This window comes from Ochotona curzoniae, unplaced genomic scaffold (assembly GCF_017591425.1).
Source record: "Ochotona curzoniae isolate NIBS_2020 unplaced genomic scaffold, NIBS_Ocur_1.0 contig_291, whole genome shotgun sequence".
Lineage (NCBI taxonomy): Eukaryota > Metazoa > Chordata > Mammalia > Lagomorpha > Ochotonidae > Ochotona > Ochotona curzoniae.
In genome coordinates this window covers 13165736-13184025 of record NW_024465649.1, presented here as the reverse complement: position 1 = coordinate 13184025, position 18290 = coordinate 13165736, and the positions used below count along the sequence as shown (strand labels likewise).

The 18290-nt window shown below is 55.5% G+C and overlaps 1 protein-coding gene across 8 annotated transcripts in view; it reads right to left on the bottom strand.

Annotated features, from left to right (window-relative positions):
- LRP8 (LDL receptor related protein 8) overlaps positions 1 to 18290 on the bottom strand; it is a 67639-nt gene that overhangs the window by 15163 nt on the left and 34186 nt on the right. For 2 of the 8 annotated variants that reach the window (XM_040978521.1, XM_040978522.1), the window contains exons 4-14: positions 16040 to 16168; positions 13946 to 14326; positions 13032 to 13154; positions 9296 to 9415; positions 9082 to 9207; positions 6009 to 6183; positions 4146 to 4373; positions 3393 to 3511; positions 3008 to 3147; positions 1352 to 1493; positions 834 to 986 (exon numbers count right to left, since the gene is read on the bottom strand). In XM_040978521.1, coding sequence (XP_040834455.1) covers positions 834 to 986; positions 1352 to 1493; positions 3008 to 3147; positions 3393 to 3511; positions 4146 to 4373; positions 6009 to 6183; positions 9082 to 9207; positions 9296 to 9415; positions 13032 to 13154; positions 13946 to 14326; positions 16040 to 16168 — 1836 coding nt within the window. Of the gene's footprint in view, positions 1 to 833; positions 987 to 1351; positions 1494 to 3007; positions 3148 to 3392; positions 3512 to 4145; positions 4374 to 6008; positions 6184 to 9081; positions 9208 to 9295; positions 9416 to 10412; positions 10452 to 12203; positions 12327 to 13031; positions 13158 to 13945; positions 14327 to 16039; positions 16169 to 18290 lie in introns of all 8 variants that reach the window. The other 6 variants (XM_040978524.1, XM_040978527.1, XM_040978520.1 and 3 more) reach the window with 5 other exon arrangements.

Sequence of the window (18290 nt, the reverse complement as noted above, 5' to 3'; positions counted from 1 at the left end):
TGAAAAGTCATGACTGGCAAGCCTTCACTAATCCTGAAGGGGTCATGATCCCCTTTTATTTTTTTTTATTTATTTTTAGAAATTTTTTTTTTTTTTTTTTTGGAAAGTGAAATACACAGAGAGGAGGAGAAACAGAGAGGAAGATCTTCCATCCACTGATTCACTCCCCAATGATCCCCTTTTAAATGAATCCTAAACACTTCACCTTGATAAGGTGACTCATCAAAGCAATGCAGCAGAATTAGGTAGGCTGAAAGCACTGTGAAGGCCTGCAGGAAAGGGACATCATATAAACCCGGAATAACTTGACATGCATTGTTTACCCCATTGAGTTTAAACTCTTACTCCAGTTTTAACAGTTGAACCTGAAAATCATGAATGATGCAGCATCTTTATGCTCTAACAGAAGGCTCTGGCCACACATCCAGACTGAGAAATGAACATGTGGCTGAAGCTAACTGACCCTCTCTAGGCATGCAAACGAGGTTACATTCCAGGCAAGAGATGCAATAAACAATCATGTGCACAAGTCAGTGACTGGAGCTGTGGTGAGCAAGGATTCTCAGGCTTTTCAAGGAGCTCCAGAAACTCCTCAAGACAGAATTGAAAATGCTTTCTGTGTATTCTTCTCTTGGGTGAAGAAAAAGCTTTGGGAATATATGTGTTCAAGGAAACGAGAAAAGAGAAGCTTCTAAATGCAAAGGCATGAAGCAGCCGGAGGAGGAGGTGGAATAAAACCAGGGGCTCCCTGTACCGCCCTGCGGCCATGGGACAATCTCTGCAGGGCAGCGTCTGGCACTGCTAGGACCCCCCTTCCTGGGGAGCACTCTTACCTCGGTAGCACCTCTTCATGTCTGGGCCCAGCCACATGGTGTCAGGACAGGCGCATGTGTACTTAGGGGAATGGCTGGAGATCTGGGGAGCCGGAAGGCACAGGTACTCACAGCCCCCATTGGGCTGGGCACTCAGCTCACAGACATCTGCAACTAAGGGCAAACAGAGCGACAGGTGGGCCACCAACGGATGTAGCTGCTTGGGATGATGGCAACTCAGATGGGCTAGGTTCAAGTCCCAGCTCTACTTCCAATTTTAGCAGCTTGGGAGGCAGCTGGTGGACAGCTCAAGTGTCTGGGTCCCTGCTGCCCATGTGAGAGACTCGGTTTGAGTTCCAGGCTCCTGGCTTCACCCTGGCCCAGTCCTGGCAGTCGTGGACATTTTGGGAATGAACAGCAGATGGGATATCTCTATCTGTGACTTGCTGCACTTCAAATGAATAAATAAAAGCAAAAGGGCAATAAATAAATAAATAAATGGGCAGGGGACTTGGTACCAGCGGCTGGGGAAGGCTCACCCCTTGGCTGCTTCAGCTCATGGAAGATGACAATGTCATGTGGGTTATTGAGGTTCTCGGCCAAGGTGGAGACTTCCAGGTCACTGAGTCGATTGGCACTGAAAATGGCTTCATTCTCCAAGTCTGTCCAGAATACCCTGTCCTATGAGGTAGATACAGAGGATGAGGGTCTGGAGTCTACACCCATGACCTCCATCTGACGGCCCAGCCCCAAACCACGTCACAAGAACTGTCCTGCCATCTCCCTGAGCTACCCTGCTCATAGACTCATAGTGAACTCTGCTTCTGTTCTGTAAGGGGACTTTGGCCTGGGTCCCTGCCATTTCAGAAGATTTTTTGGCCTCACAAGTGACTTGGCATCACTGGTGCCAAGCTGGACCTGTTGGGCTTCAAGAGCTCTTACTACCCCTGGATCCCAGGACTAAGATAAGCTTGGTGGGGATGTGTGAACCACTGAGGGCTATGCCCTGTAGGGCCTCATGAGGCTTCTGGGGGTGCTCACGTGCACACACACACACACACTCTCTCTCTCTCTTGCTCCGCCCCCCTTTCACACACATACACACAAACAGCAGTCCCCAGTTAGTGCACACAAGCCCAGACCTGTATCTTACAGGCACAATCATGCCTCATCATTCACAGATTTAGACACAGAAAGGCATACATATTTATCTCACAGGAGCCAGCACACATGCTCTTTAGTGCATTTACAGATGCACATGCAGGTCCACACATCCCACATGCCATCTGTATACTCCAGCACATACATGTGCTCAAACACGCTTGTCTTTGGAAGCAAGGGCTGCATTGCGAGGAATGCCGAGTGATGCTTTCCAAGCCCCAACCCCAGTGACCACCTCAGGGCACAGGTCCCTGCCTTCCCTCCCCCAGGCAGCAGACTTCGCCTCAGGGAGGAGGAGGTATGTGAGACAGTGCTTGCTCTGGCTTCTTCATGCGTCAGGGCAGATGATCGCTGGAGTTCAGGTCTTGACTCGCCACCCCTGCCTTGCTGGTGCTTCCTGATGCTGACTGAGCTCTGTGACTACAGGGTCTGGCAATGATCAGCCAGACTGTCGCAATGAGGTGAGCGCTCAGCACAGCAGTTGGTATCATAGAGTTGGAGCTCAAGTTCTAACTCTGCTCCCAATTCCAACTCCCTGCTAAAACACACCCTGGGAGGCAGCAGATGATGGCTCCAGTACCAAGTCCCTGCTGCCCAGACAGGAAGGAGTGTCCAGCTCCCAACTTCAGCCAGGCCCAAGCCAGCTGTTTCAGGAATCTGGAGAGTAAGTGAACCTCTCAGCCTCTGCCTCTAATTAAAAAAAAAAAAAATCTGAATCAAATAGCATCTTTCAGTTCATTTCCTACAGAGAATGGTCTGAGTTTTCCTTTTTCCCTCCCCCTTCTGGACATGTGGTACAAGGCTGGGTGCTGAGAAAGGAAACAGTACCTCCCTGCAGGAGGGGTCTTAGGAACACAGCACAGGAAAGACCCCCTTGGCAGACAGTAAGCTACAACAACCTCTGTACGCAGGCAGCTCAGAAACTGCAGACAGATATGCTTCTGGACAAGTATCAGGGAGTCAGGCTAGCTGAACATGCCTTTCCTGGCCATCAGCTTCCTGCCGGGGCCAGGCCTGCTTTTATGGGGGCTCACCTCAAACACAGCTATCCCGAAAGGATGGCTCAGGAAGTCGCTGGAAGAAATCAGCATCTTTCTGTTGCCTCCGCTGAAGTCAATGCTAGACAGCTGGTGCAGCTTGGAGTCTACCCAGTACAAGCGCCGGTTCAGCAAATCTTGAGAAGGACGAAGGGGAGAGGGGAGGAGGAGCAGGCCATGGAACCTGGGACCTCCGCTGTTTCGGGGCCCCCTCCCTGCCCCCATTTCCAGGACTCAGAGTGAAGCCAGCCCAGGAAACAATCACCAGAGAACAAAGGCACTGGTACCACAGGGGATGCAGAAACAAGACCTATGGAGCTACAGACAGGGGTGAGGACCAGCTACTAGAAAAGGCTTCCAATCTGGGGATGGCAGGGCTCACCCAGGGCGATTCCATTGGGCCATTCGATATTGTCCGACACCAGCGTTTGCCGGTCCACACCATTGAGCCCAGACTTCTCGATCTTGGCCTGGAACCCCCAGTCAGACCAATACATGTACCTAAAAGAAAGAAGAGTCCAACCTGGTTTCTTGTTTGGGACTTGGCAGGGGTGGTCTGAGTCACTGGGACCCAATCGTCTCCCAAAAAGCTGAGCATTAAGTGTAGTAGGACCAGAAAGACTCTGAGATCCCACGGGGCCATCCTGTCTTTGCCAGCAGGCACTTTAGTCTTCACATTTGGAGGGCTGTATTCCCCGAGTCTACTCAGCCTCGGTGCAACAAGCCATGAGGCCATCTCTCCCACAGTGGCAGCTTGAAGTAGAGCCCTTGAGTGTAAGTTGAGAAGAATCCTTGTAAGCCCACCCTTTTCTGATTTACAGAGCAGAAGGAGCAGTTACCGTCTTGCCTTAGGAGCCTCTACTGGACAATATCTAGACCTTGCTCTGCTCTGAGATGCTCCTATCCTGCAGTAGGAGTGAGCTGCAGCATCTAGGGGAACCCTAATGACCAATAACCCAAAACCCTTTGGGTGGGAGTTAAGAGGATGAGGGGTGCACATGGACTGGCTTCTTCATGGCCTGTGCCTGATTAGCTCAGAGCCTTCTAGGCCCCTCAGGATAGCTCTTGAGTCAGATGTATAGGGATTGAGCGCTCATGGTAGGAGAAAGGGGACGCTTGGCATGGGGATACTCACCCTTGCAGGGGGTCAACAGCGATGGCCCGGGGTTCATTAAGATCACGGCTGAAGAGAGTGCACCGGCGGCCACCATCGAGCGTGGCCACTGAGATGGTCTTATTGCCCGAGTCAGTCCAGTACATGTGCTTGTGGACCCAGTCCACTGCCAGGCCCTCTGGAGAGTGCAGCTGCTCATCAATGAGGACCTCCTGCTCTGCTGGGTCGCTGGCCTTGTCCATGTAGGCACTTGGGAGAAACCAGAGCTGGCCATGGGCAGATGGTCTACCCAGGGGCCCGGCTGGAGCAGCCCAGGCACCCTTCCCACATCTCCTTCTCCAGCTTTAACAGTGGGAGAATGAGAATGTGGCTAGTTCTCATTCAACATATTCCTTGGACACCAGGGTTGGGAATATGGGCTTAGCTCAGCCCCATTCTGTGGTCTAGGGGGGGTCAGCTTAGGGGGAATGAGGGAAGGGGTACCGATTTGCAGGCAGAAATAACAGGATGTGACTCTAGACAGCAACAAAGGCCTATGGTAGTCGAAAAAGTGGATTCAGTCCCATCCCGGAGAGTGAAGGAGTACTTTGGGGTTGAGTCCCAGGACCCTGGCTCACGAGCAGCCAGAGGACAGAATGCACCCAGGCAAAGGGACCAGCCAGTATGAGCACCCAGAGAAGAGCATGCTGTTCTCTTGGAGAAAGCTGGGAATATGGGCTGTGAGAACAAAAGTGTGTGCAGATAGGGGCCGCAGGCTGCCAGAGGGGTGACAGACAGGGTCACAGGCATGGTTAGAGAGGCATGTGTGGTCATTGTGGCACCTGGGAGTGGGCTGCTTGGAAGGGGCAGGGAGTTAAGGCAAGAAATCGGTCAGGAGGCTATCACAGTGTCCAGGCGACAGAGGAGGAATCTGAGGTGAGGTTGGGGCAGAGGCTGAGCACTGGTCAGATGTAATGTCTCCCAAGGGTTTCTCCTCTCCACTCTCTCTGGGCCATTAGCTCCCCAGTGTCCACTGCCATTCCTAACTGCCTCTCCAATCCCAACCACTCTCAGCAGTTCTGGACTACACAGCCAGCCAACTCCCTTCGACTTGCCAGACCCTGGGAGCCCAATCTATTCCCAGATGGCTCACTTCCACTCCCCATCCCTTGGCCTAACAGACAGACCGCCCAACCCTGCTCCTCGTTAGTGCCTCTCATCTCAAACAACAGCCCAAGCTTGAAACTCAAAACTTCTCTCCTCAAAACTGCTCAAGCCAGAAACCTGAAACCTCAAATGAACCTGTGTCGGATATCTCCCAAGTCCCATCTCTGGGTCTCCTGTCCAGTCTGTCACCAGACCCTCCCCTTCTGTCACAACTGCTCTAGCCCTGCCCTTGGGTGTGCAGGTGCAGGTGTCTGTGTGTTGGGGAGGGAGGAGCTGGCCATCCGGGGCAGCACACATCATCCTTCCTTCCATTCGCTCATCTGTTCCATTGTTCTTTCGGCTGTGCCTCAGCATCTACCTTGGGCCTGCGGAGGGCATCTCAGGACAAAGAAAGGACATGACTGCCCCCAGGGGGCCTGGCCTTGCAGGGTGGCACACAGGCAGACCAGAGACATCTTGAGAAAGGCCACCAAGAGCCTTGAGCTCAGAAGGACCCTCCTCCCAGGGCAAAAGGCCTGACTTAATTTCTTGTGTCTTACACTTCCTCCTTAGGCCAGTAGGGGTCAGACAAAGCCCAGGTGGGTGGTGCTTAATGCCACTTTTCCAACAGAGCCCTCAACCCTGGTGGCTCCACTTCCACTCTGATCTGCACTAATTTCCAAGCCTCTCCCAGGCCCCCAAGAAACCCTAGTGCCAGAAGCCACCCCTCAAGGTCTGGCTCCGGGGCCATGCACTCACCTGTAGATCTTGCGATAGGAGAGGTCACACCAGTAAATGCGGTTGGTAGCCACTTCCACGTCCAGCGCCACCACGTTCTTGAGCATGGGGATGAGGCGGGAGTGCTCCCGCTTCACCAGGTCTATCTTGCGCACCTCATGCCGGTTGGTGAAGATCAGGAACGGGTTCCTGCCAGCTGCCATGTGGGCAAGGATGAAGGAATGAGTACAAAAGGCCCAAATGTAAAGTACCATTCATACAATCTTCATTCTTCTTATGAGATACAGACTCCCCAAACTCTCCCACAACTCCCCATTTCTCTGTTAGCTGATCCCGAGTTCCCTGCCCAGCTGTGTCGCCTACCCCTCTAACACACTGGATTCCAGCGGCTGGACTACTTGGCATTACATGGCCAGGCAGGGCTTTGCTGCCTCAGGACCCTTGCACCCAGAACACATCTCTTTCCTGCAGTGATCACCTTTACTATACTGCCCCTCTCAGAAAAAGGGCTCCCTGGACAGGCAGCATCTTAGAGGATACCCATCAGGGCAGAGGTGGAGGGGAAGACCCTCACAGAGGCTGTGTGTGCCTGTACATGCGCAGGGGGCTGGAGCAGCAGGCATGGCAAGGAATGAAGCTACAGGCAGTGGCCTGCACCAGACAGCAAAGGGCCCTGGAAACTGAATGAAGTGTTCTTTTCCTTTTCCTTTCCTTAATATTTATTTAAAAGTTTTACAGAGAGGCAGGGGAGGAAAGGAGGAAGGGAGAGAGAGAGAGAAAGGAAAATCCTTCACCTACTGGCTCATTCCCCAAACAGCTGCAATGGCCAGAGGTAGGACCAGGCCAAAGCTAGAACTAGAAGCTTCTTCTGGGTTTCCTATGTAGGTGCAGGGGCCCATGGATTTGGGCCGTCTTCCATTGCTTTCCCAGGCACTTTTATAGGGAGCTGGATCAGAAGTGGAGCAGCCAGGATTGAACTGCTGCCCATATGGGATGCCTGTGTCACCGTTGGCAACTTTTCCTGCTCTACCAGAATGCCAGCCCTCCTTAGCAAACGCCCAGCTGTATGGAGATATAACTATTCACGCAGGTACAAAACCAATTTAAGGCTTAGATTTTCAGAAGATTGTCAGTGACCTAGAAATTCCCAGCAACTCCATGGGAATATCACTGTCCCGCCCCCAGGCCTGTAAGTGGGCAGCCAGCACCAGCTCCTACAGGCTCTGCTTGGCCACTTGGGCACTAACACCATCTCAGTGCCTAGATACGCCTGTCCCTGGAACTGCCTGTGCCCTTTCCTCACTCGTTTTCCAGTAGATGCTTCTAAAGGCCTCCTGGTTCTTGTCACTATGCCTCTGTGGCAGGCACCTATGTTCTCCTGGGGCAGGGTGGCACCAGCACCGAGCAGATAACACCCGGATCCACATGCATAGTGATGGAGATGTTGGACAGGCAAGGTCAGGGTTAGAGGGAGGGCATGGCACACATAGAGCAGAGAGAGAGAAGGCTCATAGTGAGGGAGGAGAGAAGAGGGAGGCTGGTTCCGGGACCAGCTCTGCCACCCCTCCAGCTGTATGACGTTCCTATCCTCAGATGAGGGCGAGGACATGGCCTCCCTGCAAGCAAACATCTAGGGACACCCTGACACAATTTCTCCTAATAGCTGTGATACAGGCCTGGCATATTTAGGTTTTGAGGTTTGGTATAATCACATTCAAAAGAATTCTTTGAAAAGGTCATGGCAGGGCCCGGTGCCATGGCCTAGTGGCTAAAGTCCACGCCTTGAATGTGCCAGGATCCCATATGGGCACTGGTTCTAATCCCAGCAGCTCCACTTCCCATCCAGCTCCCTGCTTGTGGCCTGGGAAAGCAGATGAGGACAGCCCAAGGCTTTGGGACCCTGCACCCATATGGGAGACCTGGAAGAAGTTCCTGGATCCTGGCTTCGGATCGGCATAGCATCGGCCATTGTGCTCACCTGGGGAGTGACTCATCGGACGGAAGACCTTCCTCTCTGTCTCTCATCCTCTCTGTATATCTGACTTTCCAATAAATAAATAAATCTTTAAAAAAAGGTCATGGCAAATGAAATTGAAAGGTAAGTTTGTTTTAGTGCAAAAAAGTCCATGTATAATTTTTTCTGTGATGTTTTTGAAGATCCTTGAAAAAAACTTTACAATTTTTATTGGAAAGGCAAATTTACAGAGAAGGAGAGACAGAGAAAAAGATCTTCCATCTGTTGGTTCACTCCCCAAGTGGCCACAATGGATAAAGCTGAGCTGATCCAAAGCCTGGAGCCAGGAGCTTCCTCTGGGTCTCCCATGTACTTGGGTGCAGGGTCCCAAGGCTTTGGGCTGTCCTCTGCTGCTTTCCCAGGTCACAGGCAGGGAACTGGATGGGAAGTGAAGCGGCCGGGATTAGAACCGGCGCCCATATGGGATGCCAGTGCTTGTAAACTCATCTTTTAATCCCATTTACGCTGAACTTTAAAAAAAGACCCTTGTGGCACCAGCATTGTGGTGCAGTGGATAAATCTTCCATTTGCAATGCCAGCTTCCTATATGGATGCCAGTTTGTATCCCTGCTAACGGACTGGAAAAAGTAGTGGAAGACGTCCCAAGTGTTGAAGCCCCTACCATGCACATGGGAGAATCAGATGAAGCTCCTAGCTCTTGGCTTCAGCACGACCAAGCCTTACCCCACTGTGGTCATATAGAGAATGACACAGCAGATGGAAGATCTCTCTTTCCACCTGTCTCAGTAACTGCCTTTAAAATAAGTACACGCTTTTTAAAATATAAAAGCACCTGCATATATGAGGACTTTGTGCAAGCATGGTCAGCAGCTCGGTGCCTCCACTGCACAAATATAATCTGTGTCATGTCTCACATACATCATATGTGGGATAACACCAGGTTACACATTACATGCAACAGGCCACTTTATGTGTTCTGTATTGTTTGGGTGGTATGACTGAGTGTATAAGGCTGCATACTGTTGTGGGTTCTGTGTTATTATATTATATATACTTGGAGTTCCAAGCAACCCGCCCTCTGCATTGTGCACCACTTCCTGGACCCTCAGAAGCACTCACCAGCAGCCTTGCAGTTCCTGGTCTCTGGGTCCATCTCATAGCCAGGGTGGCACTCGCACTTGAAGTAGCCCTTATAATTGATGCAGATCTGGCTGCAGGCATCTGGGTCCTCACACTCGTCAATGTCTGTGGGAAAGAGCCGAGTGGGGGTGAGGGGTCAGAACTGGCCATGTGATCCATCTCAGCTTTTGGGGCGGCAGGGAGGAGCTCTTACCACCACACGTCTTCTGGTCCAGAAGCCGGAAACCCGCAGGACAGGAGCACTCAAAGCCAATCTTGAGGTCAGTGCAGATGTGAGAACAACCACCATTGTTGTGCAGACACTCGTCAAGGCCTGCAGAGGGACGCAGGTTCCTGAGGGTCCCTACCAGGGGATGGGGGGGCAGGGCTTGGAGCAGAAGCAGAGCCTGGGGCAGCGGGAATCCCACAGCTGGGAGGACTCGGAGAGGAGGCCTCCAGAAACCCCAGCCTCAGGAACTGGGTGGCTGGGCGGGAGGAGGTTCGGAGAGGGCAAGCCCGTGTTCAAGGTCAGTCAGGGTCCAAGTGGCACCAGAGCTCTGGTCCTTGGCCTGCCAGGCCACCCAGGCTGGAGACAGCCTGGTCTTCCCTGCTGGCCAACAGTCATTCCTTTCACAAACCCATTTCCTAAGCTCTTTCCTTCCTTGTGGCCTCCGAGGCAAGGGACTTGTGTGTGTGCCATCCAACCATTAGGTGGGCCTGGGAACCCCTTCTGGAATATGCCTGGCTTCCTGGCTGGGCAGCTTCACCTGGGAACCACACTGCCCTGGGGCAGCTCCCAGCCCTGCTATATGGGCCTGGCATGGGATGGGGAACACAGATGTACCTCAAAATCTGCGGTGCACTCTGGTCTCTGACACTTCTCTGGCCACGGTCCAGGCTAGTCTGCTACCCAAGGATTCTGAACACACAGAATGCCCCCTAACACTATCCCACTATGAATTGATATGGGAGTGAGTTATTTTTCCCAGCTTCCCTCCTTCCTTCCTTCCACCTCTCATCCCTGTTCCTCCACCTTGTCCTAAGCCTGGTTCTGGCTACCCCTCCTCTGCTCCCTGACCACCTTCTTCTAGCCAGGGAGTCCAGGGCCAAGGCTCACCGAGTCCTCACCGCATCCTGAGCTTCAGAACCACAGAAAGTCAGTGCCACAAGCTGAAAGAGGGTGCCACACTCCTACCCACTGCATGCAAGCACCACCACCTGGCCCCACCCCATCCCGCCAAGCCGAGCTGAGCTGCCCACTCCAGGCCATGCACAGCCGAGGGGTGCCCCCACCTCCAGCCTGAGCCAAGCTTAGGGAAAATCCCCTTTACCCCTGGGCCTCCTTCTGTTTCCCCGGAATGTTGGTGGAACTGAAAGAACAAAACCACAGCAAGCCTGTGACCAGGGGGGCCTGGGAGTGACTCAGCCAGGCCCAGTACCCGGAGTGGTATGTGTGGAGCACCACCTCCAGGAACGTTCCTGTCACTCCAGGCCCACCCTGACCTCTCCTGGACCCCAGAACACCCCATCCACGTGCGTGCTCGCATCTCCTTCAGGCACTTGCTTCCATCTTCCCCTCCGGCAGGGAGCAGCATCTCAGCGGTTGTGTCTGCTGAGGGCTGGATGAAAGGGGCACATATCAGGAAGCCCTATAAGGGGCCAGGGGAGAGCTCTGAATGATTCTGAAGGTACAGAGTCCTCCAGGGCTGAGGTGGGTGGCAAGAAGAAAAAGGACAGCAGGTGTGGACCTGCCTGCCTGCCTATGCTCCCCTGGGAGCCTGAAGCGGCTCTGGTTCTTCCTCATGCCATCCAGCCCAGAGGGGACTCCGAGATCCACGAGGAAGGGGGCTTAGCGTGGTCCTGGGAGGCCTGAGTAGCATGGATGAAAGGCGCTGTGTCATTTGGCTCAGCACGTGCACACACCCGCATGCACACATCCCTGTGGATGTGCAGAGGCACAGACACGTCCCGCAGACCTGAGGACACACACACGGGGGAGGGGGACAGCGGCTCCCCGACCTTAGGCAGAGCAGGAGACTCAGGCACTGGCTCTCCCCAACAGACACAGCAGGCACACGTACAGACAACACATGCATACCTCAACACATACTTCTCTTTGTGAATCATGCAAGAGACAAGAGAGTTTAGTAGATTAGTAGTCCCTAGTGAGCTCCAAGTCTGGGAGTGCGGGGCTGCCAAGCCTGGCCATTCCTGCTTCCCCAGTCCTTCTCTGGGACTTCTCTACTTGGTGGTGGGGCCCACTGGCAGGGAGGGGGCTGGCACAGAGGCTGGGACGTCTTTCTTCCAATAGCTCAGCTGGCAGCCAAGTGACCCCTATTTGGTGACGCTAGCCTTCGGAACCAGCTTTTATTCTATCTTCACAAAGGAAGGGAAGATGCTCTTCCTGGGGAGTTCAGATACTGGAGCTCCTGGGAGAGCCCAGGACTGGGATTGGTGGGAAGCTGATGGTCAGAAAGGAAGGCGGCAGGTGGTGGAAGGGCACTGCCTTTCCAGGGGTTTTAGTCCAAATCTCCCTCGACCCCTGACCTGCTGTGGTTCACACTGGACCTTCCTGGTCCTCAGCCCACTTCAGTCTGGGCAATCTGTGCTTGCCAGCCTGGAAGCCATCCACCCTGGCAGCCGCTGGCAACAGAAGCCTCATTGCTGCTTGCTCTTGTGCAGCCCGGCTTGGTCGGGCTGAGGAAAGCGCCACCTGCTGCTTGCTGCTGGAGCTGCATCACTTGTTCCATGCAGGTCAGGCCTGGGCAGCCATCATGGCCTGCCGCTGCCTTGGGTTTCCTGCACTGGACCCCTACTAGATCAGTGAGACAGGAAGCCTGAGGAAGGGAGGCAATAGAGAACACACACTCAGAGGCCTGAAAGTGGAAGGAATGAGGAAAGGCCAAGTTTGTGAGAGGAAGCATCTCTGTTCTGAGCATATACACTGGGAAGGAAGCTGGAAGCTGTATAGAGGTAAAGAACAAGAGACCCCAGGGGCAGAACCCCATCTCAGGCCACAGGACAGCACATGAGTCAAGAAAGAGGGATGGCACACCAGAGCCTCAAGGCCGAGGCCAGGAGGGACAGGGCGGGAGCACTGGTGACCAGGACAGGTACCGTACCACACTCTTTCAGAAGCTCATCCGACCAGTCCCGGCAGTCCCTCTGAGCATCACACACTTTCCTGCTGTCCACGCACTCGCCACTCTTACACTGAAATCTGCGGGGACCCTCACAAGCTGACTCTGTTGGGCCAGAGAAGAGTGGACAGTAGCTGTAAGATGGTGGGGCAGGAGGGCCGGCCCGGGGCTATGGGAGGCAAGCAAAGTCCAAGGGTCTCATGATAGCGGCACCCAGGACCTGCGAAGGCTGAGTGCCCTGGGCCAACACCCTAGAAGTGCTCAGAAGGTCAGGTGGCACCCAGCTAGCAAGGCCCAGGAGCTTGCATCTTATCTGGCCCTGGGTGGATCTGTGCAGAGGCCAAAGGGGACCTCTGCCCCATGAGCCCAGAGAGAGGTGGTCACCTCACTGTCCAACCCGTTGTCTGTTCCCCTGGATGACTTCTGGGTTAAGAGCCCTGCCTGCTGGGAGCAGGAGATAATCAGGTCCTCTGAAAATCCAGAGGGCCTCGTGGGGAGCAGGGTACAGCCTCTGCTGTCGGGGAACCTGGGAGCCAAGCATTTGCCAGTTTGTAGAGAGGGAAGGGGGTAAGTGGTGGGGTTGGGCTGGACTTCCCAAGGTGCCCTTTCATGTCCCAGGTCTCCTCCCCCTTGCACAGAGTCCTTAAAAATCCAGTCCCGGCATGGCCAGGATCCCATGGGAAGGGAGCCAGAATCAAGTAAAGAGGATGAGTGGCGCTCTGTGGGAACTGCCTCTCCGGGCCCAAGGAGAGGCCAGGCAAGTATGACAAATCGGTCCTGGGGAAGTCGTGGTCCCTCGGCGTCACGCACCCTGCAGGCAGCCAGCTTCGTCACTCCCATCTTGGCAGTCCTGATGTCGGTCGCAGCGCTTGATGGCAGGGATGCAAGTGCCATGCCCGCACTGGAACTCGTCTCCACGGCAGGTCCCCAGTGCTGCTGGGAGAGGGCAAAGGGATGGGGTCAGTGGGTCAGGCACAATGACAGTCCCCTGACCCGCCCTGCCCATGCTACAGCGACATCTGGCAAGAACAGGACCGGTGGCTGAGCCGAGCAGTCCTCACAGGACCCCTGGCCGAGGCACCTGCAGTGTGTACAGGAGGGGAGACTGAAGCTCAGAGATGGGGAAGGGACTTTCCAGGGTCCCACAGCACTCTGGCTGGCAGAGCCAGGACAAAACCAGGTCTCCTGCTCCATCATCTACCACCACTGCCCAGGGCCAGTCCCTCAGAACAGACCATGAGTCTTGGTGTTCATCACTTAATGACATCACCCACTTGCAAACCTGACCTGAGCCAGGTTGCTGTGCCAGGGGGATGGGGTGGAGGGGAGGTGGAGCCGGAGCCCAGGGACCACTAAGGGCTTGTAAGACAGTCCAGTGGAGGGAACCAGCCTGGCTGGGATGGTCAGTGCCATCTAGGCCAGGCCTTGAAAGATGAGCCACCCTGGTAGGTGGAGAGGAATCCTGGACAGTTCAAGGTCTCGTGCAGAAGAACCCTGTGGGGGACAGCCTGGAATGAGGGACAGGGAGCGTATGCATGAGGATGCTGGGCTTCTGGAGTTAGACCTGACTCTGCCCCGGTAGCCACCAGCCCGCTAACAGGCCACCCCTCCCTCCTGGTCCTCCTCCACACTGACCAGGACAGGGGTCGGGGCAGGAATCTACTCAGGCGAGGGCAGGAAGAGGAGCAAGACGAGCAGAGTGGCCGGGCCATGGGGGGGCTTACGGCAGTCGGCCTCGTCTGACTTGTCCTTGCAGTCGTGGTCGCCGTCGCAGCGCCAGCCCAGGTGCACGCACTCGCCGCTGCGGCAGGCGAACTGGGAGGCGGTGGCGCAGGCAGCGGGCGCGGCTGTGGCCCCCGGACTGGCGCGGCCACACCTGTCGGCAGCCTCGTCCGAGCCGTCCTCGCAGTCCAGCTGGCGGTCACAGACCCAGCGCTCCGGGATGCAGGTGCCGCCGCTGCCGCAGCGGAACTCCCAGGGCCCGCAGGCCGGGTCGGCACAGCCACGCTCGTCGCTGCCGTCCCCGCAGTCATCATCACCATCGCACACGAACACGGCGGCCAGGCACGAGCGGTTGCCGCACTGGAACTCGTGCGGAGCGCACACTGCGCGGGACAGAGAGCCGGTCGGCCTGCCGGACCCCAGCCCGTGGGTCCTGCGCCGGGTGGGCGCCGGGCGAAGCACAGGAAAGGGGGCCTCCCTTCCCTTACCCCGCGCCGGGGGACCTTGGGCGGCCTCGCCTGGCCTCCCCGCGCCTTCTAGGTAAGCTGCCCCCGACAGGGCTGCGGAGCGCGGTCTCGGAGGACAGACCGGATCCCTCCACACGGGGGCGCACGGAGCCTGCGCTTCCTTCCCTGTGGCGCGCTGTCAATTCTCATTGTTTTTGAAAATGCTTTTTAAACAAAGTGATGTCCTTTGCGTCTATGCTGGCAGCTCATGTCAGGTGTTTCTGACAGCTCTACCAAGTTTCTGACAGGGATGGTCTCCCCCCTCCGCCCTCGTTCTGGCTTTGGGGATGGTGGGGTACTGGCTGGGGGCTGTATGCAGAGTACACACTCCTTCCAAGATGATGCTGACGGACAGGACAGATCCAGTCCCCAGCTCCCCTGCGGGGTAGACTCACTGACCGCTCAGAGTTCTGCCATGAGGCACTTTTCAGCTCTGGGTTCTCCCCAAGGCCTAGAAGCTTTAAGGTCGCTGTTCTCAGGGCCCCCGGGGCTGCTGCACCCCTAACCCCCATCCTCTGTTGTCTCCCACATTCAGGAATGGAAGAACTCCGAGAGAAGACACGGAGAAGGGCACTGCCCCGTGGCTGGGAGCTGTGGCACGGGAGGCCCAAGTCCTTCTAACACCCTACAGTCAGCTGGGACTGCTTCTGTCCCCACACAGCCTCTATGGAATGTGCCTACCACCTGGCAGCAGTAAAGAGGGGCAGGCGTCTCCCTGGACTGTGAGTCCCAACAGCATTGTCACAGCTCAAGACGCAAGACACTCAGAAGCTTCTGGACGGCGGTGGCATTTTCCGGACCAAAAGGAACAGAGTGGGCATGCAAAGACCGAGGCAGGAGGAGGACAGTGGGGAGCCAAGCAGTGCCCAGAGAACGCCCTGTCTTCACAGCCTGGAGACAGCAGCCTGCCTGTGGCCTCTGACACAGGACCAAGTGGAATCCATCCCACTGACCCTTCCAAGGGCCTGGCTGCAGGCTGGGCACACGGTATTGCCCATGGAAGTCAACCCAGGGAGGCCTGGCCATGCAGCCTGCTGGCCCCACCTCGCTGGCCAGGGCGTAATCCTGAGTTGGAAGCTCAGCCATGCAGAACTGTCCCGGCGACCACTTCCATCTGTCCCTGCTGTGGCCACGGTCAATGGCTTCCCGCCCCGTGCCAGGTGCTCAGACCCGAGACCTGAGCCTCCGTTGGTTGCCCTCACACCTCCGGAATCTCTGCCCCCATCCAGCCCCCTGCCTCAGCGCATGTGTGTGCACACACATACAGCCCCGGACCCCCCCCTCCCCCCACCTGGCCAGCAGCAGACTTGTGGAATGGATGAGCAGATGTCAGGCATGGTGAGAAGCACTGAGCAGCAGTCCCAGTGCTCAGCCTCGCACACTGTTCCTCTCATGTCTGAGCCTCAGTTTCCCCACCCGTACACTAGGGATGGTGATGGCTTCTCATGAGGTGGTCGTGAGGATGACAGAGATGTCGCCCAAGCGCCCAGCCACTCCAAGTCCTGATTGGCACCCTTGCTGCCCCAGCCACCTGCCCAATCACCCTGCCCCCCGCCCCTAGCAGACCCTGGGATCTGACCCCAGACTCACAGGGGGCGCAGCCAGCCTCGTCTGCTCCGCTCTCACAGTCCTTCTCGCCATCACAGCGCCAGGACGCAGGCACGCACTTGTGGCTGGTAGGCCCACAGCTCAGCTTCTCTGCGGGGCATTCCTGCTGGGCTGTGCACACAGACGTCCACGCAGGGTTCAGCCGAAGGACATGGAGCATGGAGAGCCCCATCTGCTGCCCACCAGCTTCAGGCACCTGGCCAAGCCCCACAGGTCAGGTAGGGCTCTTCCACCTGGCTCAGTTTTGTACAGCCGAGATGAAACCCTCAGCTACCCTAGGACTCTAGGCATCTTAAGCTTTGTTCTTATTTCAAAGACTGATTTTCTTTATCTGAGGGGCTGATTGAAATAGAGACAAAGAGAGACTTCTATCCACTGGTTCACTCCCCAGATGGTTGCAGTGGCCGGGGCTAGGGCCTAGATCTGGAATTGGCCCCTGTCATTACAGTTGGTGCATGCAATGCTTCACTGGCCCATGTGAACAAACACAGGGATTAGTTAGTGCTGTGCTGGGCGTCCTTCTGGATGCTTTACAGCCCCCCTTCCTTACTCCTTGAAATCCTACAGACTGGGGCCAGCGTGATGCAGTGCGTTAAGCTGCTGCCTGTGACACCAGCATCCCATATAAGACCATGGGTTCAAGCTCTGACTGCTTGGCCTCCTACCCAGCTTCCTGCTAAAGTATCTGAGAAGGCAGCAGAGGATGGCCTGAATGCTTGGGCTCCTGCCACTCACAGGGGAGACCTGGCTGGAGCGCCTGGCTCCTGGCTTCAGTGTGGCCCAGCCCTAGCCACTGCAGCCACCTTGGGGAGTAAAGCAGTGGACAGAAGATCTCTTTATTTCTGTGTCAATCTGCTTTTCAGATAAATAAAATTCATCTCTAAAATAAGAAAAAGGTTTAGGTTCCATAGAGGCCATCCGGGGAGTACATCAGTGGGTGAAGTTCTCACTATGTGACTACCTTCCAAATAAATCTATCAATCTTAAAAAAAAAAAGCCTGTAGACACGTAATAGCAGCATGCCCATTCTCCCAGCATAGTTAAGGATTGCTGGCTACAATCACATAGCCAGTGAATGACCGAGTCAGGACTCAAACACCAGCAGCCAGGGTTTAGAGCCCATGGCCTCAGGGTGTGTTCTGGAGGCCCCAATGTAATCCTTACCCGTGGAGTTATTACAAAGATCAAACAGAAATGTCCAGCCTCCTGCCAGCCAATCCTGGAGGCCACTGAGCTGGGGTCTCCTGCACTGCCCAAAGGCAGCAGGGAGCCGACCGCGGAGGTCTGGCATGCACCTGCCTCGCCAGGCGCAGGCGCAGCTTGAGACAAAAACCTAACCCCCTCCACCTCCTCCCGTAGCCCTGATGACGAAGGGGTCTAATTCTTTCTTCCAGTGTGCAAATCCAGCCTGGGGCTCGAGGCCCCTGATTGAGTGAGCCTCTGTTGCAGCTGCAGTAATTATAGCTGTGCAGTCCCGCTGGGCCTGGCCACACAGTGGCTGCTCTCTTGGCTCAGCACTCATGGTGGGGGAGGGGGAGGCACCTGGCAGGGGAGCTACTTTGGAGCCCTCTACTCCTTGGTAAATCCTTTAAATCCAGAGGTCCTGATCACGGAATCGCTGATCCAGAAGGGAAAACAAGACCAGTTGGAGCACAGCGCTCAAGGGCACATAGACAGGCAACGGCAAAGAAGAGTTACAGGGTGGTGGCTCTGTGTTCCTGGAGGGGCAGAGGTCGGCAGAGCAAAGAAGGATTGGCGTGCCAGGGACCAGAGGACTATGAGAGTTCAGGAAAGGTTGGGGGATTGGATTTAGGATGTGCAAGGGGCCAGTGTTGTGGCACAGGGAATTAAGTGACCACCTGTGGCTCCGGCACCCTGTAATCGAGTACTAGTGCAAGTCCCAGCCACTTGGTTTCCAATCTGGCTTCTTGCTAATGTACCTGGGAAAGCAGTGGTGGGGAGGATGGCCCAAGCACACCTGGTGAAGACCTAGGTTTGTACTTCCCATCAACGGCTTCTGACGCCAGACTATGCACTCTGAGCTCCTAGCAGAAGCGGGCTGCTCGTGCTGTCCTCTGATCACCCCCTTCAGACCCAGTCCTCAGCCCCCACCGTGTTCTGTGGGGCTCACACATGCTGGTGCCAGAGGCACCAAGTGCGGACCTCAGCCATCCTGTGCAGGACAAGGCAGTCCACCGAGAATGCAGTACCCACAAGGGGCCTCTTCCAGCAA